At 26.5% G+C, this 24,379-nt stretch overlaps 7 protein-coding genes across 7 annotated transcripts; 1 reads left to right on the top strand and 6 right to left on the bottom strand.

Annotated features, from left to right (window-relative positions):
• Positions 1 to 174: 174 nt before the first annotated feature.
• Positions 175 to 1,914, top strand: PmUG01_04028200 (conserved Plasmodium protein, unknown function; the record flags this gene model as incomplete). Its single annotated transcript, XM_029003283.1, has 5 exons — positions 175 to 548; positions 861 to 1,023; positions 1,250 to 1,319; positions 1,536 to 1,711; positions 1,876 to 1,914. 5 exons carry the CDS (start codon positions 175 to 177, stop codon positions 1,912 to 1,914), a joined length of 822 nt encoding a protein of 273 aa, XP_028859732.1.
• Positions 1,915 to 3,050: 1,136 nt separating this feature from the next.
• Positions 3,051 to 5,162, bottom strand: PmUG01_04028100 (conserved Plasmodium protein, unknown function; the record flags this gene model as incomplete). Its single annotated transcript, XM_029003282.1, has 1 exon — positions 3,051 to 5,162. One exon carries the CDS (start codon positions 5,160 to 5,162, stop codon positions 3,051 to 3,053), a length of 2,112 nt encoding a protein of 703 aa, XP_028859731.1.
• A 569-nt stretch (positions 5,163 to 5,731) lies between these two features.
• PmUG01_04028000 (dynein light chain, putative) lies at positions 5,732 to 6,781 on the bottom strand (the record flags this gene model as incomplete). Its single annotated transcript, XM_029003281.1, has 4 exons — positions 5,732 to 5,794; positions 5,894 to 5,992; positions 6,294 to 6,395; positions 6,722 to 6,781. 4 exons carry the CDS (start codon positions 6,779 to 6,781, stop codon positions 5,732 to 5,734), a joined length of 324 nt encoding a protein of 107 aa, XP_028859730.1.
• Positions 6,782 to 7,816: 1,035 nt separating this feature from the next.
• AspAT (aspartate aminotransferase, putative) lies at positions 7,817 to 9,034 on the bottom strand (the record flags this gene model as incomplete). Its single annotated transcript, XM_029003280.1, has 1 exon — positions 7,817 to 9,034. The coding sequence occupies one exon, from the start codon at positions 9,032 to 9,034 to the stop codon at positions 7,817 to 7,819; it is 1,218 nt and encodes a 405-aa protein (XP_028859729.1).
• A 2,525-nt stretch (positions 9,035 to 11,559) lies between these two features.
• PmUG01_04027800 (5'-3' exonuclease, putative) lies at positions 11,560 to 14,625 on the bottom strand (the record flags this gene model as incomplete). Its single annotated transcript, XM_029003279.1, has 1 exon — positions 11,560 to 14,625. One exon carries the CDS (start codon positions 14,623 to 14,625, stop codon positions 11,560 to 11,562), a length of 3,066 nt encoding a protein of 1,021 aa, XP_028859728.1.
• A 2,524-nt stretch (positions 14,626 to 17,149) lies between these two features.
• Positions 17,150 to 18,658, bottom strand: HT (hexose transporter, putative; the record flags this gene model as incomplete). Its single annotated transcript, XM_029003277.1, has 1 exon — positions 17,150 to 18,658. One exon carries the CDS (start codon positions 18,656 to 18,658, stop codon positions 17,150 to 17,152), a length of 1,509 nt encoding a protein of 502 aa, XP_028859727.1.
• Positions 18,659 to 22,848: 4,190 nt separating this feature from the next.
• PmUG01_04027600 (3'-5' exonuclease, putative) lies at positions 22,849 to 23,979 on the bottom strand (the record flags this gene model as incomplete). Its single annotated transcript, XM_029003276.1, has 1 exon — positions 22,849 to 23,979. The coding sequence occupies one exon, from the start codon at positions 23,977 to 23,979 to the stop codon at positions 22,849 to 22,851; it is 1,131 nt and encodes a 376-aa protein (XP_028859726.1).
• Between the last annotated feature and the right edge of the window lie 400 nt (positions 23,980 to 24,379).

The raw sequence follows: 24,379 nt of genomic DNA, 5'->3' as shown, positions 1-24,379 counted from the left end.
AAAGTATATATATATAATATATATATTTATTTATATATGTAATTACATATGTGCCCCATTTGTAATAGTTAAAAGAATAAATAATAATATAAAATATGTCAAAAAGAAAGAAAGAAAGAATTTGTTCTGATTTGTATTAGTAAGTACATTTTTTTTTTTTTTTTCCTCAAAAAGATGATATTGTTATATTTAATTTTTGTTGTGATTCCATTTTTAATATTTTCTTATTTTATATATAAAAGTGTATGTACCTTTATTCGTGAAAAAAATAAGAGAAAAGAATTCTTTAGCTATTTAAGATGTGAAAATAAACAGTATAATGCCTATGAAAATTTCTCAAAGAAATATGAAATAGAAAAATATAAATACTACTTAAAAGTTGAAAGAAAAATTGAAGTTAATTATAATACAGACATACTTGAGGAATTAAATTCTGATAATAATGAAGTAGATAAACAATATTTAGAAAGCTTATTAGATGATATTTATAATGACGATAAATACACACAAGATAGTGAATTGAATGATCCCCAATATAGTTGGATGAGGTATCAAGATTTTTTTTTTTTTTTAAGAATTTTATTAACGTTCATATTTTTTATATAAGTGTGTTCAGACATAAATTATATTTAATGTGGGTGTATATGCACATATATATTATATATATATATAGTTTTATTTTATTAACGTTCATATTTTTTATTTCTGTTCATGCATAAATTATATTTAATTTGTGTGTATACGCAACTATATATATATATATGTATGTATTATTTTGTATATTTTTTTTTTATTACGCTGCACCGTCCTCATTTACAATTGCTTTTTTTTTTCCCCCCCCCTCTCCTATCTTGTTACAGAAAACTGGCAAGTGAGGACGTTGTGAAATTAAAAGTCTTGTTACTAAAGAAAGCCATTTATTTTCTACCAATATGTAATAAAATATTTCAAGATAAAAATAAAAAACATCGACTATATAATAATTATTATATCGATGATAATATGTCAAGGGAGTTAGATGGGGTAAGAAGCCTTTTATATTTGCAATATTGCTTATATAGTCGTACAGTTGTATACTATTTGTAATTATTCCGAATGCCGTTTATTGTTAGACTTTAAGAAATTTTTCCATTTCATTTTTGTCCTTTTTGCTAGTATCTTTTATATTTTAACTGTATTTCTTTTGCGTTTTGTTTGTTTTTATTTTCTTATTGTTTTATTTTTTTATTTTATTTTTTCCCCCTTTCAGCAATGTAACGAGTTTTTAGAAGAATTTAATTTAATAATACACGAAGCAAATTGCTTATCGCCTAAATGGGGTAATAAAATTAAAAAATTCGTACAATAATAAGTTTCATAAAACGACGTGTTAGTTTTTTGACGCAGAAAATATGTTAAGAACGAGTTTTTTGTTTTTGAATATTCCCATTTAGATATCTTGCATTTTTCTTTTTTCATTCTGCATTTTTCGTTTTGCATTGTCCTCTTGGTTTTACATTTTTTTTCCGTCCATTTTTTCACCTGAACTTGTATAGGCGAAACCATCATTTCCGATGCGTACAGAATTTTTCACCATAACAAAATAAAAGCGGATGAAGAAAAAAAAAAAAAAGATGAACAAAAAAATATTATAAAAAAGCAAAAACAGAAGGAAAAAAAATTGAAGGAAACAACAGAAAAAGCAAATTTGTTGGCTGATCAAATAATAGAAGTAAGCACAAAAAGAAAATATAACTCAAATTGTACATATCGTCCAAAATTTAGTACATAATACATTTATACACAATTATATGTGTATACATACAAGCATACTAATATATATGTTGCTTCCTTTCATTTTCACTTTTTTTTTTTTTTTTTTTTTTTTTACTTTAGGAGGAAAATTCCAAAAAAAAAAAAAAAAAGAGTAAATAGCATAACATTTATTACATTACCGCGTAATCACTAAATTATTTCATCATTTAATTATTATTAATAATTATTATTAGTATTATTTTCGTTATTGTTATTATTTTCATTATTGTTATTATTTTCATTATTGTTATTGTTGTTAATATTATTATTATTATTATTATTTTATTTTATTTTATTTTATTATTTTATTTTATTATTTTTTTTTTTTTTGTCTAAGATTTAATCTTTATAAAAAGTATTTAACATCACTTGTTCATTTTTGAAAAAACCAATTTGCCTTAATTTTTTTTTTTTTACATACATTTGTCATGTATTTAATTATGAATACAGTGAGATATAGTTTTAAAAATATGTTTTTACGTGCATAGAATAATTTTTTTATTTTTTGTAAACGCCTCAGTAGTACATTCGCGTATATACGTGTGTATACATATATACTTACATATACATATATATATGCTTACATATACATATATATATGCTTACATATACACATATATATGCTTACATATACATATATATACGTACATATATATATATATATTTACATTCACGTGTATGCTGTGCGCATTTATATGAATACATATTTATATGTGAAGTTGTATATGTGTATACACATATTGCAAGTACTCTGATGATGTGTATACATATATAATATATTTTATATGTTGTAAGAATTCATTTTAAATGATACATATATTATATTTTTCATAATTAAGAGGTATACAAACATACATGTATGCATATAATTTAATTAATTTGATACATATGTGTATGTATATGCATATATATGTATATTTAAGTATATAAATTTATTTATATATTTAAAATAAACCCTTTAAAAACTACACAAAATGTAAAGTTAAACTATATTCATTTTTGAGGTATAATTAAAAAGAACGGCGACACTTTATGCGCATAAAAGATAAAAAAAAAAAAAGGAAAGGAAAGGAAAGGAAAAGGAAAAAAAAAAAAAAAAAAAAAAAAGGAAAGGAAAGGAAAAGGAAAAGGAAAAGGAAAAGGAGAAGGAGGAGAAGATAAATGTAAAGGTAAAGATAAAGGTAAAGAAAAAAAAAAAGAAAAAATTACGAAGAGTATGGCGAAAACGAATAATGAGTGGTTTCCTCCCCTTTTTTTCACCGTAGTATCGAAAATTTCCCACCTCCCATTTTTGCCTGTTCTTGCTTGTTCAGAACAACACTGATATTTTCTTCATTTTGAGTTTGCGCATGTTGATCGGAACTATTTTTTGAAAGTTCAGTTGCACCTTTCGAGTCAGTGTTCGTAAAAAACGTTGTTTGACCTTCGTCTTCCCGCGGCATGTTTGTTTCATTTTCATTTAAAATATAATTTGTACAATTAAAGTAGTTGTCAATTAGTTCCTTATCTCTTTTCACTTCATCAATAGTACTATTATTTGACTGTGATGTTCTGTTATTAATCTGTAAGATATGATGACTCACCTTATTATCAGAACTGCTGAGTACTTTTTCGTGCTTTTTAATTTTTTTGTTTAAATCTTTTATTTTATGTACAATTGATTTTATTATAATTTTTTTGTTCATGCTTCTGATGGCATCCGTTTCTGTTTTTTCGCCTTTTTCTCCCTTTTTCGTCCCTTTAACATTCGTCGTTTCTTGTTTTTCTTTTTTCTGCTGCTTTTCACTTGAGCAGGTACTATCAGACATTATAGCTTCATCCAGCACGTTTAATATGCTCAAGAAATGATTAATTTTCAAATCTTTATAAAAGAGGACTTGGCCCATTTCATTTTTCTCATTTTTTAAATTTTCCAGTCTCTTTTGTAAATGTATGTTATCCTTTCTTAGTAATGCATTCATTTCGTGCAAATTTTTTTTTTCTTCAGAAATTTGGCAGTATTTTTTTTCGACTTGATCTAAACATTTTTTTATTTTACTTATTTCATTTTCCAGATTTTTTATTTTTATGTCTTTATTTTTGGATAAAAAAATATAATCCTCTATTTTGTTCTTATAGCTATTTAACAAATTATTTTCAAGTGGATATATATCCATTGTTTTCAATTCGTTTTTTAAATTTTCGTTCATATCTTGCAAATTTTTTTTGTCATTTGTTTCTTTTATTAGCTCATTTTTCATATTCATATATTTATTGTAAATATTATTTATTAACATTTTCTTTTTTTCTTCTTCTCTTTTATAATTTTCCATAATTTCGTATATTTGCATTTCATAAATTTTTTTCATTTTTTCCTTTTCCTCTTTATGTAACAACGTTTGCTCTTTTAATCGTTTCTCATAATAGACTTTTTTATCTCCATAACTGTTCTTCTTTATTATTTTAATATTTTTATTATTAGCCTGTTGACAATTCTCTTTCTTATCTTCCCCCAACTCCTTTTTCTCTCTACGAGTCAAATCGAATATATGCCTTTCACTACTATTACTTTTGTTGCCACGTTTTTTATTACTCAACTTATGGCTAAACATGTTTTCTTTCTTCTTTTCTTTACTATGTTTCTTTACATTTTGACACTTGTGTCTTTCAAAATTATTTTGTTCAAAATATTTGCAAAGATCTGCTATGTCTATATTACTAAGGAAAGTATCTTCATAAACAGTCCATTGGTCGTTATAACTTTTATCTCCACCATCTTTACCATTATTTACTTCTGGAGTTATTTCCTTACTGCAGACAAGTTCACTCTTGTCCTCGATCCTTTCATAGTTACTATCTACCTCCATGCAAAAATTTTCTGCACACTCGTTATTTCCATAGTTAGCATTAATACCCCTTTGGATGCTATCGCTACGGTCCCTACTGCTATACCTGTCGCTACCCCTGGTGATAATATCACATGAAGAGGTGTTACTAAAATGTATTCCATTATCCTTTTTTGCTCGAAAATTATGTAAGTCGAAAATAGCTCCTCTGTTGGTGGAATTGCTATGTGTGGAGTACTTTCCAGAATTTTTATCATCACAACTAAGTAAATTTAAATCATTCGATATTTTCGCATTTGAATACTTTCCTTCTTCTATTAAACTAATCTGCTCAAACGTACTGAAGTTGTCAAGTAGAATTGATGCCAGTTCACATTTCTCTAAATTTTTTTGCTCTATATTCTTATAAGTACTACTATTTGCGGAAATATATTTTTCATTTGATAAAAAAAAATTTAGTCTTTTTTCTTTTTCTTTATATCCGTAGTCAACATTTTTACTATCATACATTGTTTTCGAACACAAGAGGGGTAGGAGGGTCATGTTAAATTTGCATGTTAAAATGGATAAAAAAAAAAAAAAAAAATGCACACACATACATGCGTAATATGTATATACATGCATAATATGTATATACATGCATAATACGTATATACATGCATAATACGTATGTGCACATATACATACATATATACAGATATACATAATGAATAAATGGGGGGATGAAAAAAAAGAATACGCTTGTCTCCCCCGTTTATGTATGTGATGTTCCTTTACGAGTTGCAAAGGACGACCAACTCATTAAGCTGCTAAGGATAGATCCACACTTGAATGCTTAAATGTTTATGTGGATATTCTCAAGGATCCAGATGTACAATTTATCGCCTTATTTTACTACACGTTATAGTATTTTTTTTTTTTTCCAGCTTTATTATTCTGATCAGGTGCTTAATTCAATGTGTCTTTTTCCTGCATACTAAATGGATTTTCCTTTTCCTTTTCCTTTTCCTTTTCCTTTTCCTTTTTATTTTATTTCTTTTCCTTTTTCTTTTCCTTTTCTTTTCCTTTTCTTTTCCCCTTTCTCTTCTTTCTCCCTGTTTTTCTCGATAAATTTAGCATTTATATACAACGATAGCCAAGTATCCTTGATAGAAACAAAATAGAAAGGAGTTTTCCTACAAGCAAAGAAAATGATAATATGAAAATCGTTGTACACATTTTTGTATAAAATGCATACGATGAATCAGCTAAAAAGAGATATTTTGAAGTATAACTTTGGCGGAAATGTTAAAAGAAAAAGACTCCCCAATAAGACAAATCCAGCCAGTACCAAAGGTTTTGTCTAAAATCTCCTTTATGTTCTTTATTGCATTCTACAAAATCCCGAAGGAGGAAAATAGAAAAGTTTGAGAAGAAAAATTAGAATAAACACACATGTTTTCAGAAGCAACAAGAGAAGAACCACCATAAATTTAACACCACAAGGAATAAATGAAAACATGGAATAGGTTAATGCTGTATATACACACTTAAATATATACTTATGTATGCATATGTACATATATATATATACATACATACGCAGACATAGCCGTTATGTGTGCGCATTTATACAAATATGCAATGCTTTCAAAAAAAAAGAAAGCATAATAAATTTAAATCATGGAAAAATACTTCGACGTTAATATCATTAGTATTCGCATCAGTGTATTTGTCTAACACCCCAGTTATTATGTCCACTATATTGTTTTGATTGTAATAAGGAATGTCAGATCTCTACATGAAAGAAATTTTAATATTGTCATCATTATTATTATTATTATCATAATTATTAATACTATTATTAATACTATTATTAATACTATTATTATTATTATTATTATTATTATTATTTTATTATTTTTTTTTTTTATTTTTAAACTAGTGCAGTTTTACATAAATACATTACATGCTACTCTCTCGGCAGTTCAGCCTATCACTGCGCAATTTTAATTTTTCCTTAACGAGTTAGAATGCTTTCATTTTGCAATTTTTTTTGCCTTATTTTGCTATATTTAGCTTTGTTTGATTTTATTGTGTTTTATTTTTTCTCTTTTGTATACTCTGATTAGGAGACTTTGCATATGCTTCTTCAAATTCAGAGAGAAATTATCTGCGTTCATTTTTCCCCTTTGTTTTTCTTATTAGTACAAGTAAAAAAACGTAGGCTCCTTTTAAAAAACAAAATATTAAACGTAGTAGTTCAACTTTTTCAGACATATACAAACTAAGATTGTTTTCGTTATATGCGCTCGGTTATATGACACATATACATAGTACACATGCATAATACACATATATACATAATACACACATATACATAATACACATATATACATAATACACACATATACATAATACACACATATACATAATACATACATATACATAATACATACATATACATAATACACACGTACATATAGTGCGCATATGAGTATACATGAACACATACATATGCATAAACACAATTATATGTGCACACGTACACGTATAAATTCATACACAGTGTTAAGCGTAATAGTATCATCAAATAGACGCAAAAAAAGAAGGACAATAAATTATGATCGTGCAGGTAAAAAAAAAAAAAAAAAAAAAAAAAAGTAAAAAAAAGGCAAGGAAAAGTAAAAAAAGCAAAGTAATGATACGTAAGGAAAATAAAATCATATCGTTAAAAAACTTTCACATGATTAAAGACACAAATTCCACTTGATAAGGATAATATAATGATTACTCGATGAAGTTTTAAAATTAAACAATTATGTATGTGCATGTAGATAAATATTTGAAGGCACATAACGCGAGTTCATATGTGCATGTATGATTATGTACCTATGTACATATATATATATATATATATATATGCGTGTGTGTACATGGCAATATGTTCCTTATCTTATTTTCCCAATCCCCCTTTAAAAAATATGCACATCTCGAAACATGGCAGTTTAAAGGATGGGGAGGGGGGGAAGACGAGAGACCTTTCGAATTTTTACCTTATTATTTTTACCTTGTTATTTTTACCTTCTAATTTTTACTTTCTTATTTTTACTTTCTTATTTTTACTTTCCTTTTTCTACTGTCCTATTTCCTCATATCTTATTTGTACCTTCCACACTGCCTTTTAACTGCTTAACCGCTTATTTGATTAACCACGTCTATAGTTCGCTCAAGCATTGACATATCCTTTCGGCTATGAGGTCCACATTGCGCTTAGTAACGCCAGACACGTTTATTCTACCATTTGCTATTATGTAGATGTGATATTGTTTTAACTTATCAGATATATTGGCGAGCAGTGGGATGAAGGAAAACATGCCCCTCTGTTTTTTATATACCTCCCAGTCATAATTTAAATTATATTTCTTTTGATAGAAGGTTAGTTTGTCTAAGAATAAAAGTCTATTCGTAGTAATCCGTTCAGATAATTTACGTAATTCTTTTATCCATTCATATTTTAATTTTTGATTTTGTAAAAGTTCACATACAATTCTATTCGTATGAATAACAGGAGAAGAATAATATCTTCTAACTATCATACGTAAATTATTAAAAACAATTTGTCTCTCTGATTTATTTTTACAAACGATATGTAATGCGCCTGCACGTTCACCATATAAAGACATGTTTTTAGAAAAAGACTGACAAACAGCAAAAGAAATTTCTCTCTCTTGAAATTCTCGAATTAATAATACATCCTCATTCATATCCGAACCACCAAAACCTTGATATGCAATGTCGAATATTATTAAATGGCTTTTTTCTAAAACGATCTCTGCTATTTGGTTAAAATAATTTATATCAACATTTACACTACATGGATTATAACAAGAAATTTGTAAGATAATAATTGATTTATTTTCTATATTACGTAGATTTGTTAAAAAGGAAGTATAATCTATATCTATTACTTTATAGTCAAAAAAGTGTATATACTCAATATTAAATCCGTATGACTTTATCATATTTACATGATTTATATAAGGAATATTTGTTACATATATTTTATCAGCATTCAAACTTTTTAAAAATTGTAATATTATAAATATAGCTCCTGTACCTCCTATTGTTTGAATCGTACATATTCTTTTCTCTTTAATATATTTTGAATCATTTCCAAATATTAATTCTTGCGTTAATGTTGAAAATTCTTTTGTACCATTACCTAATAGATATGGTTTTTCTTTATACTTTTCGAATACTATTTTTTCTGCATCTAACACACTTTTAAATATATGCAACTCACCTTCTTCTGTGCAACATACACCTATGGATAAGTTTACTTTATCCTTACATTTATCTTCTTTATACTCACCGGCGCTCCTTATTATACTATCCGGTTCGATATCTTTTATATTTACCAGCAGATTCTCCATTTGTTTTTGTCAGCTTCACAAAAAAGAAAAGCTACACATGAGGGTACAAGCATACATATGTATTATGTACAAGCATACATATATATACATACATATCTATACAAACATATATGTACGCGCAGGATGTATATCTTGCTTCATTCGTGAGTCTCCTGTATATAATTCATCCTTGTTATTCGTAAAAGCTACTCAAAAAATAGGTTAACGTGTATTCCTTTGTAACAGTACACGAATTAACAAAAGCTAGACTTCAAAAACTGATTCAAATAGTACTCGAAAAAAAATAAATTTCTCATTTAAAAAAAAATAAAATAAAATTCATTCCACCATTTGATTGTGCGAAAATTGTTTTAACTAATTTATGAAAATGTTCTATTAAGAAGTAAAAAAACAAACAAACAGTCAAACAAATACGAAAATGAGCAGTACTTTTATTTTAGTATAAATTGATAGAACTTATTCATAATAAAGAATAACGAGGAAAAAAAAAAAAAAAAAAAAAAAAAAAAAAAAAAAACCTCTGTATATTTTTATATACTAAAATTTGCTTAAAAATAGCTAGTTCAGATGAGAGAAAATCGTTGATGTTCCCAGCCACGTAGCAATCTAACATGTGTATTTTATGCATATGCGTACTCTTGAGGGCATATGATCATATAGTCATATTGCCATATTGTTATACTGTTATATTGCCATACTGTCATATTTGCATACTATCATATTGCCATATGGTAGTCTACCCATGTATGCCTATGAATACATACACGTATATATACAGCATTCCGAATGTGAAAATAAATGTATATTTATACAAATACGTAAGCGTATATGCTTATGTCTATCCACGTATCACACACCTCTTTAATTTAACCAAGAAATATAAGGAAAAAAATTCAAAATTCAAAACAATATACAGAAAAAAATGTCACATAATAAATTCATCACCTGTACAGTTCAGGTTTTTACAAAATTAGTCATAAAATAAAAAAAAAATATATATATTTTTTTTTTTTCATTATATATTACCCAAGTTCTCAGTAATACATCAATTATAGCAGTAAAGAAATGCAAGAGAAAAGGCTGAGATTCATAATGGATAAAAAGAAATGAAAATATATAAAAAATATAAAAAAAAAATATAAAATATAAAATATAAAAAAATTAAAAATATAAAATAAAATACTATTTTTATTACACATCTCCAATCTTCTCCCTCGGATAGCGCTTAAGCGCTTATTTAAAATTCTAACAGATACGAACATGCATTTGTTCTTATATATATGTATATATATATATATTTACATGAATACATGTTCATACACATGTATATTTATATATTGGGCATGGAGGACATTCGAACTTTTATCTCTCACATGATAATAAAAAAAAAAGAAAAGAAAAAAAAAAGCAGTATACATAAAACAAATCATTTCATTATAATGAAAATAGGTTTTACTCTTTTGTATAGCACAAATTAAAAAATGCTAATCTACCAGAAGAAATAAGATCGAATTTTTCAGCACAGTAGCAACAAACAGCTACTTAAATGTGTTATAAGATGGATGGAAATATGTCAGAACGCGTATTTGGATATGTATGTATATGTATGGATGTATATATATGTATGGATGTATATATATGTATATGTATGGATGTATATATATGTATATGTATGGATGTATATATATGTATATGTATGTATATGTATGTATGTATATGTATGTATATGTATGTATATGTATGTATGTGTATGGAAGTGTATGTATATATATGTATGGAAGTGTATGTATATGTATGTATATGTATGGATGTGCATGGATATGTATTAGCACATTTTTTACCTAAGCTCACAAATTTGAATATTTGCTTATGGGCAATTATGCATTGTGAAAATTTCGTCTTTACCAAAATTGCTGTGTGACGTGTATATATATATATATATATATATATATTTATGCACAAACACATATATGCATATTTACACGTATGTGTATATAACTACGGCATTATAATGGTCAAACAAAAAAAAAAATTAAAGCAAATTCAAGAACAACAAGCAAAAAAAAAAAGAAAAAAAAATCTTATATATACTTAATAATTATTTCATAAAATGCAATAAAAAAAAAAAAAAAAAAAAAAAAAATAATCAAAAAAAAAAAAAAAAAAAAAATTGATGCCGCGCCATTAAAAGCAACAGGTCATGTGTAGACGTCTTCCGAATGAAAATTACTTCAACATTTTTAAATCCAAACTAATATCAGCTGTGCTGTATATATGACTGAACAAAAAAATAAAACAAAATAAAGTAAAACAAAACAAAATAAAACAAAGTAAAGCAAAATAAAGCAAAACAAAACAAAATAAAACAAAATAAAACAAAACAAGATAAAAAAAATAATAATTAAAAAAAAAATAATAATAAAATAAAAATTAAATAAAGTGAATATATAAAAACGCGATATAAAAAATATTTCTTTATTTTCATTATTGTGGAACTAATAAACGGGCATTCCATGTCCTCCCTTTCAGCGGTAGACAATTTTTTTCACGCGTCTAATCTGTACAACCCTTTTTGTAACATCTGTTCTTCCATCAGAGTAACTCATTAAATTTTTGCTAAAAATACGATTTTTCCGCATAATACTGTTTAATCCAAACGTGGGAAAATAATTATTTTGAATTTCAAAATTATCATTTTCCGAGTTACTATTATTATCTTTGGTCATTTCCTTTTTGGTAAGTCCCTGTTTATAGGTTGAACACCTCTGGTCCGTATTTTCAAATTTCAGTTTAAATAAAGAATATTTGCACACATATATTTTCCTAGTTTTATAAAAAATTATTTTATAAAACTTTTTCAAATGCCTTGCATATATATCCCAATAGTAAATAATTTTTTTATTATTGTGCATTGTTGTTTTTAAAATTTTATTTAATTTTTGAATATTGTCTTTGACGATATTTACATTTTTTGAAAATAAAATATCATATATATTTTCAAAATATACATTTTTTTTACTATTTTGTGCATTTAGTAAAAATGGATTTTTCTCATTTTTAATTTTGTTAGTATCCTCATTAGTTTCTGTTTCGTTTGGTAAATTGTCCGAAGAGCTCAGTTTTAATTTCATTTTCAAGTCATTATATTTATTCACACAAAAGGTAATAAAATTGTAATATTCATAATTATTTTTAAAAACATTTAAATTTATATTTTGTATACCATTTCTGTAATCACTGCTATATTTTGGTACTTCCCCAAATGTGGATAAGTAGTAATATATACTTAATAAAGATGGACTAATTAAATATTTGTAAAAAAAATTAAAATTTATACAATACGTTTTTGTGTACATTTCAACTAGCCAATGTATGCCTTCGATATAATTTTCACAAATTTTCATTTCCTGTTCATAATTTTTTTTATTTTTACAATTCTGTCTGTACACCTTTCTCAAATAAAGTTCCATTTGTGCATCTTCTTTTTCGTCATCACTGTCAAATGTATAATCCCGATGTTCATTAGACTCGGTAATCTCTGTTCTATCGGACGTTCCATTGGACGTTATATCATCCATTTCGTTACCCTGTCTTCTGCCACATGTTAGAGATTTTCCCAAAACTGTACTTTCACCTGAACGATAAATATTATTTCCGTCCTTTTGTGGCGTTAATTTTTCATTTTGCCTGACGTGGTCATAATTTGTTTGGTGCAAGCAATTCGCTTCTCTAATGGTGCTTTTGAAAAGTTCCAAATTTATATACTTCATAAATATGGGAAAATGATTTTTTAAAAAGCTATAAGAAGCAATGTGCACGGAATTTTTTTTTTTTTTGGATGAACCAAAATGAAGGTAATTTTGATTATTTTCAAAATATGTTAATGTACAATTATACATGTCTTGTTCTTTTTTAATTTCAATTTTTATGCTTTCATTTTCTATTATATTTTTACTTAATATTTCATTCAAAAGGGACAAAGGAAGGTACAAATTATTTTCTTTGAATTCTTTTTCATACCTGTTATTTGTATGATTAATACTAGTGCATTCCTCTTCGTTTGTACTACTATTATTATTCACAGAGTAGTTGGAAAAGCTAATTATATCCTGTACGTAGTGCAAAAATTTTAAAAACTCTTTTCTATTTAATACATAATTTTTATTTAAAAAACCATTATATGGCATTTCCTCTCCTTGCTTGTTCATATTTTTTTCTAACATTTTAAAATAGGATTCAAAAAACAAGCTGAAATTACCTTCCTTAATTTTTGGTAAATAATCATTTCCTTTTAATATGAACAAAATAAGTAAATCTCGTCTAATTTGCTCAAAAGATTTTGGATATTTATTTAAAAATAAATTAATGAATGTATTTAAATTGTACAAAACTTTTATTTTTTTTTTCCTTTTTTTTTTATTTTTTTTATTTTCCATATTTAAATTGTCCATTAGTAACATGTCATTAAAATGATATTCTTTTAAATTGTTACTATAGTTTAACTGATTGTTTTTTCTTTTTTTAATGTAACTACCGTTTGGCCCTTCCATAAGATGATTTTCCTTTTTAAATTCATATCCACCTATATTCATATGGAAAGTTTGATATGTATAAATATATATGTTGCGTATATTTTTTAGAGCTAAACATTGTAGTAATAGGTCTGCGTCCGCCCCTACTATTACGAACGATTCTTCTTCCGCATTCGTTTTTGTATTTATATTTCCCTTTTCTTCATCCTTTCCAGGTGAACAACCAAGAAGATGTTGTGTTTTGCTAAAGGTGGCTCCATTTACATTCTCCCCCTTGTAATGGTTATCCACCCTTACCTTCTCTCCACTCTCAACTATGTCTTTTTTTTCCTCTCTCTCTTTCTCTTCCTCTTTCTCTTCCTCTTTCTGTTCCGCTCCAATGTAGTTGCTTATCCAATTCATAAGTTTGAGTTCCCCTTCCCCTGCTTCCTTATCAGTAGATACAAAAAACTTAACCCTGTCGAATTTTTCAAAAGAAATTAAATATTTTACAAAATTTACCAAAAATTTGGATATCTTATCTATAAATGTACTACCACATGTTATATCATTTATATATAATGAATTCCTCTCTTTGCTTTTTGCTTTGGCTCTTCTTTTTATTTGTAATTTTAGTTTGGAAAAGGGGCATATTCCATCAATAGCAAAAACGACATTCTTCTTAGGGTGAAATTTCTTCAGTACATTTTTTATTAAACTAGAGAGTTTGAAAAAATAATTATCGTAACTACGAAATTGCACGTTCGCTTTGTGGAGTAACTGGTTCATATCAAATAGCAAATTATCCACTTCGAGGATGTTTCCCTTTAGTTCACCATAGTTGCTACGGCTACTACCAACGCCTCTCCCACTGCTTCCCCCTCCTGCTCTACATTTACTCCTCCAGTTGCTATATGTAAAGGTACTCGCATCAAGTAGATTATGTTTATCCACTATTTTCACACAACTTGGGAAATTATGGATTATCCACTTGTGAAGTCCGGGAATCCCGCAATTAATTAATGATAGAAATGCCAAAAGGAGAAATATGCATTTTAAGGCTATATATATTCTTTGCATGTCATCATAAGGGGAATAGAAACGAACAAGCAAAAAAAAAAAAACAATAAATAAAATAAAAAAAAAAAAAAAAGGAAAAAAAAAAAAAAAAAAGTAAAAATAAGGAAAAATAAGGAAAAAAAAGTAAAGAAAATAAAAAATGAAAATTTACATCGCTTGCATTTTTTCATCCATATTCTAAAAGGAGTTCTTGCTTCGTTTTACTGCTTTGCGTTTTGCACATATTCTACACTACGAATAAAATTGCTACTGAAAACTGAGGGTTCTCTTTTTGCATGTTAAAATTTTTTTTTTTCCTAGTAGAGGAATCTCAAATACGAACCTTCGAATGTTACAACAAACGGGGCGTTCTTATTCTTTCCATTTTACATGTTTTGTTTATCTTAGCCTTTACATTTTACATGTTTTGTTTATCTTTTCTTTCACATTTTACATGTTTTGTTTATCTTATCTTTCACATTTTACATGTTTTGTTTATCTTTTCTTTCACATTTTACATGTTTTGTTTATTTTATTTTATTTTGTTTGTATCTTTTTTCCATCTGTGTTTCTTCCCCTTTTATCATCATCAATAAAAACTGAACCCAACATGCATTTGGGTGTACCTCATTCCCCTTCCTTCTGTTTATCCGCTACAGCAAAGTTCTACCATGCTTTGAGAAAGCCAAGGGAAATAAAATTAAACGGTCACTGAGAGAAGGACAACAAATCTACAATATTTTAGGTACCTGCAAAGCTATCCGCCTAAATGTATTCTACGAACAAGTTGTGCATATGGATACACATTCCTATGTATAAATAAGTACATAGGACTAGTTAATTTTTTTTTTTTTTCCTTTTTACACCTGTGGTTACGTAGATTTAAATTTCAAAGGTGTAACACATTCGCGCAGATTTGAAATGCCCACTGTGCATGTTTTGAAAAACCACCAGAATGGAAAAAAATATTAAAATTAAAAATGTAATGATAAAAAATATTAAAATAAAAAATATAATGATAAAAAGAAAAATGTTCTTTTCAAAATTGTCTACTTTTGATGGGTGTGTATTTTTTTTTTCCTACATTCTTGCCCTAACTGGTTCTCTTTTCCATATGACTTAGAGCAAAACATATAATTAAAATTATACCTTCTGCAGTTGGATCATTTTCCGTATCATTTTTATTTTACTTTAAAATATGTTGAGAATAATTTAAAAAGATTCTCAAAAATTAGATAAAACGTAAGAGTAAATTTCCAAAGTTTCGTTTTAGATGTATAACGTACACATATATATATATATATATACATATACGTGTATAACATATGTTCATCTATGTATTGATTTCTATGTATATATATGTATGTATACATATCCATAAATTTATATATTTCTGTATTATACACAAATGTATAAAATTTAAACAAAAAAAAAAAAAAAAAAAAAAAAAAAAACAAATTTAACACATTTTATGCACTATTCTTAATTCTAAAAGTAAAAAAAATAAACAAACGCTATACAAATGTAACAATAATGCACATTATGTATATATACTTACATACGTGTGTATGGATGTTCTATATACTATTTGTTCATTTACTCATTTGAGCGCACTCACCATACTTGTCCATCCATTCAACTGCTTGCTGAAAAAGATACCAGTAACCAAGTAACCACTGCAGTGTGCCCTCTTCTTCCCCCCTTCGTAAAACAAATATATTTACCCAAACGAAAGTGATAAATAAAAGGTGGGACAATTTTGCTAAATGGTTCATTTCGCCCATTTCGCGTATTTCTCATTTTAAAAAAAAAAAAAAAGAATAATAAAATATGGGATGATAAAAAATGGGATAATAAAATATGGGATAATAAAAAATGGGATAATAAAATATGGGATGATAAAAATGGGATAATAAAATATGGGATGATAAAAAATGGGATAATAAAAAATGGGAGAATAAAAATGGGATAATAAAATATGGGATGATAAAAAATGGGATAATAAAATATGGGATGATAAAAAATGGGATAATAAAATATGGGATGATAAAAAATGGGATAATAAAAAATGGGAGAATAAAAAATGGGATAATAAAAAATGGGATAATAAAATATGGGATGATAAAAAATGGGATAATAAAAAATTGGATAATAAAATATGGAATGATAAAAAAAGGAATAATTAAGAAAGGAATAATAAAAAATGGAAAGATACATATAAAAAAAAGGCAAAAATAGAGATAAAAAGAAAAAAAAAAAAAAAAACATATCTTGACAAATCTTTTTGCAAAATCCCTCCATTCACTGCTTCATATTCAAATTGTATTAGTCAAGCTGGTACAAATATACATAGATACACATAAATATACATATAGATATATAGATATAGATAGATACAGATAGATACAGATAGATACAGATAGATACAGATAGATACAGATAGATACAGATAGATACAGATAGATATGAATATATATAAAGATATATATATATTCTATTTTTTAAAAAATGTGTGCAAAAAAAAAAAAAAAAAAAAAAAAAAAACTCAAACTGCTGACTTGGTCATGTATTTTTGCCTTTCTTCCATCGAAATATATGGACTTGTTCCAATTTCTCCACCTTTTGTTTCTTTAATAAAAAAGAAAATAAATAAGAAAGTAACGACTGACATAACGGCAAATATAATAAAAAGTATTGCAGGAGATGTCTTAATAATAATGTCGGATGGAAAAACGACAATAATTGCACATAACCAATTAATTAGTGAAGCTAATGTAGCTGCACTATCTTTTATTTCTGAAGGAAACATTTCATGTAAATAAATCCACAAAACAGGACCATATGACACAGCAAATGAAATAATCATAATAAATGTTGCAACTATAGATATTACTTTCACAGGATTTGAATTTTTATTTATTAAATTTGCTATAGCTGTAGGTACATAAGCACATATAATACCAAAACATCCCCCTAATAATAAAGTTTTCCTACCCAGTTTTTCAACGATATAAATAGCTGGAAAAGTCATCAAAAAATTAACTATAGTCATGATAACACTTAAAATTGTTATCCATTCACTTGGTAAAAATTCTTTATATAACTCATTTGAATTTGAGACTAAAACGTTTATACCTGTGAATTGTTGAAAAGCGGATAAAATACATCCCAATAATATAACGTATCTATAACATGGTATTTTTAATGCATTTAATAAGGATAAAGAATTTCTTTTAGCTGACTCGGTTTGCTCAATAGCTTCTTTAATTGCATTCAAAGGTTCATCTACATCATCACTACCATATATTTTTTTTAAAATTTTTTTTGACTCTTCCAATTTACCTTTCTCATATAAAAAATATGGTGTTTCTTCTTTAAAAAATACTACTAAAAGAAATATACCAACAATTGAAATAATGCTGGGCATAAAAAACATAAGCCTCCACCATATTTTTTCAAAATTTCCCAAAGGCTCTTTTGATTCACCCTTCGGTCCTTCACCCATGGCTAGTCCTAGCAATACAGCTATAAATATACCAAACGTAATACTAAGTTGATGCAAAACTCCATATGCTCCTTTTTTGTCTTTATGTGTCATCTCTGAAATATACAATGGCACACTAACTGTTATAAGACCAATACCAAAGCCGCTTAACAAACGAGCAAATAGAATTGTATGAAAATGATGAGTAATTGATGTTAAAAAACTTACAAAAACGAAAAAATAATATATTACTAGTATTGCAAATCTCCTCCCATATTGCACTAAATACCCTGAAAACCCACTACCAATCACAGCACCAATAAAAACAGATGCTAATAAAAATGAACTCTTAATAGTATTCTCACGACAATCCAACCTATTATCACCTGTACACCATTCAAATTCCACTACTATAAAATTCTTTATTGTATTTAAAACACTCACTTGATATCCAAATATAAAGGAGGCAATACATGCTGATAATACATATTTAAATGACGTATTAAAAAATTTATCTTCTTCATTTATTGCACACGGCCCTGAGGATATTTCTTTACTACTTTTATTCATCTTATGTTATCTATTCGTTTGTTCGAAATTTTTAGGCATACAAGTGTTTCCGTAAATAAGTTAGCGCACATAAATATGTGTATTTGAGAAATATGTCTATATATTTATGCTAGTTTACGCTTTTTTATGCGTACTTTTACGTCTATATTCTTGTTTATATATATGCTGTAGCTTACATATATATATATATATATATATATATATACACGTACTCACCTTTATTTATAGCTATATACTCACACTTGTAAGCCTTTACTTATAACTGAATTATGTGTTCACTCATAATAATGTGTTACTATGTATTTATGTGTATATGTATATATATGTATGCATATGTATATATATATTTATACATACGCGTTTGTACGTATATGATTTTACTGTGCCGGATAAACAACTCAAAATTGCGTTAATTACATAAATCTACTGATAAAAAAAAAAAAAAATTCGTACTTTTTATATTTCTACAGTTTAGGAAATATTTGACATGTTATACATATACATATATACATATACATATATACATATACATATATACATATACATATATACATATATACATATATACATATACATATATACATATATACATATACATATATACATATAAAATATATAACGTAATTTAATTTCTAATTTAAAATATGCTTATTTGATTTTTCATTTAATTTTTTATTCGATTTTTAAATTAATTTTTCATCCAATTTTGTGTTCAATTTTTTATATTTTTGTTTATAATTTTTTATATTTTTTTTGTTTGTAATTTTTTTTTTTTTTTATTATTATACCTTAATTCGCTTATATTTATTTAATTCGTCATTTATACATTTATTTTTGCCTATAATTTTTACGTACACTTTTTTCATACATAAATACACGTACATATTAACACATATATATTAATACATACATATTAATACATACATATTAATACATACATATTAATACATACATATTAATACATACATATTAATACATACATATTAATACATACATATTAATACATACATATTAATACATACATTATACATACATATTAATACATACATATTAATACATACATATTAATACATACATATTAATACATACATATTAATACATACATATTAATACATACATATTAATACATACATATTAATATTTATACATATGATTATAAACAAATGAATATATACATATAAATATGTACATATAAATATGCACATATAAATGTGTATATGTGCATATGATTATATATATATATATATATATATATGTATGAAAAAAATACACGTATACATTTAAGTCCCAACAAAGCGTATGGTTATCTCGTAAAATGTAAGATACTACTGTTTAATTAAGCGCTTTTGACAACTCGACCAATTTTGAAAAAAAAATTAACATTTATTATTATACCTTGAGTTTATGCCTGTTTATATTAATTTAATTATTTATTCATTTTTTTGCATCTACAGCTCGAAGTTGGAAACTAAGGGGTAACATTGTTTTATTGCTATATTTCTAACTTGCGTGAAATATTTCCATTGAGCCTTTTTTCTTCCATTTTTACATTTTTCCTTTTTTCTCTTCTTTTCTTCTTTTCTTCTTTTCATCTTTTCTTCTATTCTTCTCTTTTCTTTTTTTCATCATTTCTTCTCTTCTATTCTTCTCTTTTCTTTTTTTCATCATTTCTTCTCTTCTATTCTTCTCTTTTCTTTTTTTCATCTTTTCGTCTTCTCTCCTATTCTTCATCTCTTCTTTTCTTCATCTCTTCTTCATCTCCTCTTTTCATCTTTTCATCTTTTCATCTTTTCTTCTTTCTTCTTTCTTCTTTCTTCTTTTCTTCTTTTCTTTTTTTGTTTTATTTTTCCTCTTTTTGTTTTATTTTTCCTTTTTTTCTACCTTTTTTTTGCCTTTTTCTTGTTTTGGACTCGATTATATAGTAGATTTACTACTGCTCGATCGTCTCAATTTGAATATCAAAACAGTGCTAAAGTTATTGTTAAAGTTAATGCCTGAGTATTGTTTATTTTTTTTTTTGAAAAGCTATTTTTTGGTTTCTATTTGTATAATATCTATTATTGCCATTATTGCAATTATTGCTATTATTGCAATTATTGCTATTATTGCTATTATTGCTATTATTGCCATTATTAGTGTTGTGTTTTATTTTGTCTTACTTTTTCTCATTTTGTCCTATTTTGTATTTTTGTATTTTTTTTTATTTTTTTTTTTTTTATCGCACCGTATTATATTTTTCATTATTAGCATAGGAACAATTAAGCATGTATCGCAAAAATATATTATATAGCCACCTTTGTATCGTCCTTGTTAAGGTAATTTTTTGCAAGTACCTTGTTATAATTGAAATATTCTGCATAAATATTTGCAACGATATTATATACAAACTGTATGTTACTGGACGTCGTACATTTCACGTATGAAAATGGACAGGCATATGTGAACATTCATACATATAAATACATACACATATATATATATATATATATATATATATATATATATATATATATATGTGTATGTGTCTATATTGGTATAAATCAAGGAAAGTAAAAAGGGAAAGGTAAATATCCATATGTGAAAGTACCTTAACGTATGTAACTATGATTACCATATATGTAAACGTCTTACGGCCATGCCTGACTTTAAAAAAAATTTGTATTATACGTACATATGTGTACATGTGTACGTGTACACAAGTACTTACTACAACAATGTATAAGCAGTTGTTGTAAAATATTAATCTTTTTGAAAAATTGTAATTTCGTTAAATGAACATATATGTACGCACTTTTCTGTCCATTTACCCCAAGCAATATTATGAAGATAGTAACAGAAAAAAAAAAAAAAAAAAAAAAAAATGATATCCTAAAGGATGTGCATTTCTAAATGCGTTTGGTGCATGTTTGTTTTTTGATCAACAAGGTACAAATAGGTTGCATTAAAAGATGTTCATTCTTTTTATACTTTTGGTAAATGAAACTGTCTTAATCTTCTTTCATCTTTGCATATATTTATGTGTAATGGTATTTCTATTTCATTATGAAAAAAGGGAAGACATCCGAAATGTACCTTTACTCATATGATATATTATCGTTCAGAAAAAAAAAATAAAAAAAAATTTATGTACATTTGGAATAAAAATAAGGTGCACATAACATATACTTCCCTGAGACATTTTAAAAATGGTAAAATGAATCAAAAGAGAAAAAAATATAATGAAAACACAAACTATAGTAGGAAACGTAAAACAAAATAAACATACATTTTTTTAAAAGAGATTTATAAAGCTATATTTGTAATATGGTGGTGCATATGCAAGATAGCATTTTTTTTAAGTTCCCCATTTTAAGAAGCTTTTTCATTTTACTATCTTAACATTTTATAATTTTATTTTTTACTTGTTTAATCATTCCCTTTTTTATTTTCCTGACTGTTCATGTAGTAGTACCTCAAAAAAAAAAAAAAAAAATATAGTAAATAAATAAACAAATGAACAAACAAATGAACAAACAAATGGACAAACAAATGGACAAACAAATGAACAAACAAATGGACAAACAAATGGACAAACAAATGGACAAACAAATGGACAAACAAATGGACAAACAAATGGACAAACAAATGGACAAACGAACAAATAAGCCGCTTACCCCTTTGAACTACAGGCCCTATTTTTGTACCTTCCCCTTTTTTTCTTTTTTTTTTTTTTTTTTGAGGAATTATTATTACATGAACAGTTCATATTTTAATTTTGTCTTCTCAATAATCTCGCCATTTTGAAGAATTTGATTTGTCTAAGAAATGGGACATGTTATTTTACATAAAAACATAACAAGAGTTTTCCATTAACACACGTGTGCTGAATGTTCCGCGTATAACAATATTTTCCGGCCACTTCTTTTTTTACATTGAAAGGGTGTATATACTTATGTGTATCAATTAAAAAAATAAAATAAAATAAGGCATTCCATGGTGTGCACATATGTATATATATATATATATATATATATATATATATATATATATATATATACAAGCCTATCTATGTGTATACTTAAGGGACGCAAAAGTATAAGCGCACGTATGGACTCTTGTTTGCGCGCGCGCGAATTTCCCCCCAGGGTTGAACAGTCGTGCACCTGAACGAGGTTATTACATTCAACTGAACAATGCACCAACTAGCTATTTTACAAAATGGAAGAATCATATAATCCCAACTTGATATAATTGTTAGTACCAAAACCTAGGATAACACATTTAACGATATCACCAATATTATATTTATGATGTAAACAATTTGCTATAACTCCCTTTTTGCTCATATTTAACTTAACATAAATATTTATGTTATTGCATGAAACAACCATACCTTCAAGTGTCATCCCTTTTTGCAATTCTTTTTCATTTTTAATATGTGAATTTAATGACTGATAATTAATATACTTTTGACTGCATTTTATCACTTGCATTATTATGTCGATATCTGATATATTAGCGACAATCGAAGTTTTCATTTCTTTTTCCTCCGATATCTTTACTTCCCCCTTTTCTTCATGCGCTGTTCTCACTACTTTAGAACACCTTTCTCCCGTGTGTTCCTTTTTATGTACACCACTTAACATGTGCACTAGACTCAACATGAGCGGCTTCAAATATAACACATCCTGAACAGCGTAATGAATTAGCTCTTTCGATATGGGTCTCTGTAGATATATTTTCTGTTCCAGTGCAATCATTTTATGAAAATAAATTTTTTGATTATTATTTAACAATAAACATTTATATAATAAATCATCAAAACTTATTTGGTACATCTCTTTTTTCCTTTCTTTTAAAAGTATGTTATATGCTACTTGTGTGTCAAAAATATTGTTTAGTCTTACATCGTATTGATTGTATAGTATAGAACAATCTTCTCTACAGTCATGGGTTACTTTTACTATTCTCTCATCTTCCAATAGGTCTTTTATGTACTTAATAAATAAATAGCTATTATCGCATTTATATATATCAAAAATGTAAATATCATCAGCACATATTTGTATAATACTTACTATACCATCCTTTCCTATTTTGTACCCTTCTATATCAAGACCAATGAAGTTTTGCTTTTCGCTCGAAAATTTTTTCTTAATTTCGTTTATACACTCTTTACAATCTTTCGAATTGTTAATATAAATTATATTTTTTTTTAAATTTTCAAAATATGGCATGGTCCTATCCTGCACTGTTAAGTTTAAGTACCCATACGAAACGTTGCACAATGTTCTTTTGAATAATGCTTTGCTCCTTATGCTTTTTACAAAACATTTATACATCTTTTTTTTTCTCTCATGGAAAGCTTCAATTAAGGCGGGAGCAAAGAAGAAAAGATATACTTACGCCCATACATACATACATACACACATACATATGCACATACACATACATATGCACATACACACATACATATGCACATACACACATACATATGCACATACACACATACATATGCACATACACACATACATATGCACATACACACATACACACATATGTACTCACATAATTTTATCACCGCCGGGGATATTTACCCATACTTTTTAACTATAGCTGTAACTGTACGTATGTAGCTTCACATGGAATTTACCCTTTTTCCTGCGATGAATAAATCATTTAAACATGTTAGTACAACTTTTTTAAATAATTTATTAAAAATTCTGAACAGTCAGAACATTT

Source organism: Plasmodium malariae (assembly GCF_900090045.1).
Source record: "Plasmodium malariae genome assembly, chromosome: 4".
Taxonomy (NCBI): Eukaryota; Apicomplexa; class Aconoidasida; order Haemosporida; family Plasmodiidae; genus Plasmodium; species Plasmodium malariae.
Note: the sequence above shows the minus strand (reverse complement) of the source record. Positions and strands in the feature narration are given on the sequence as shown.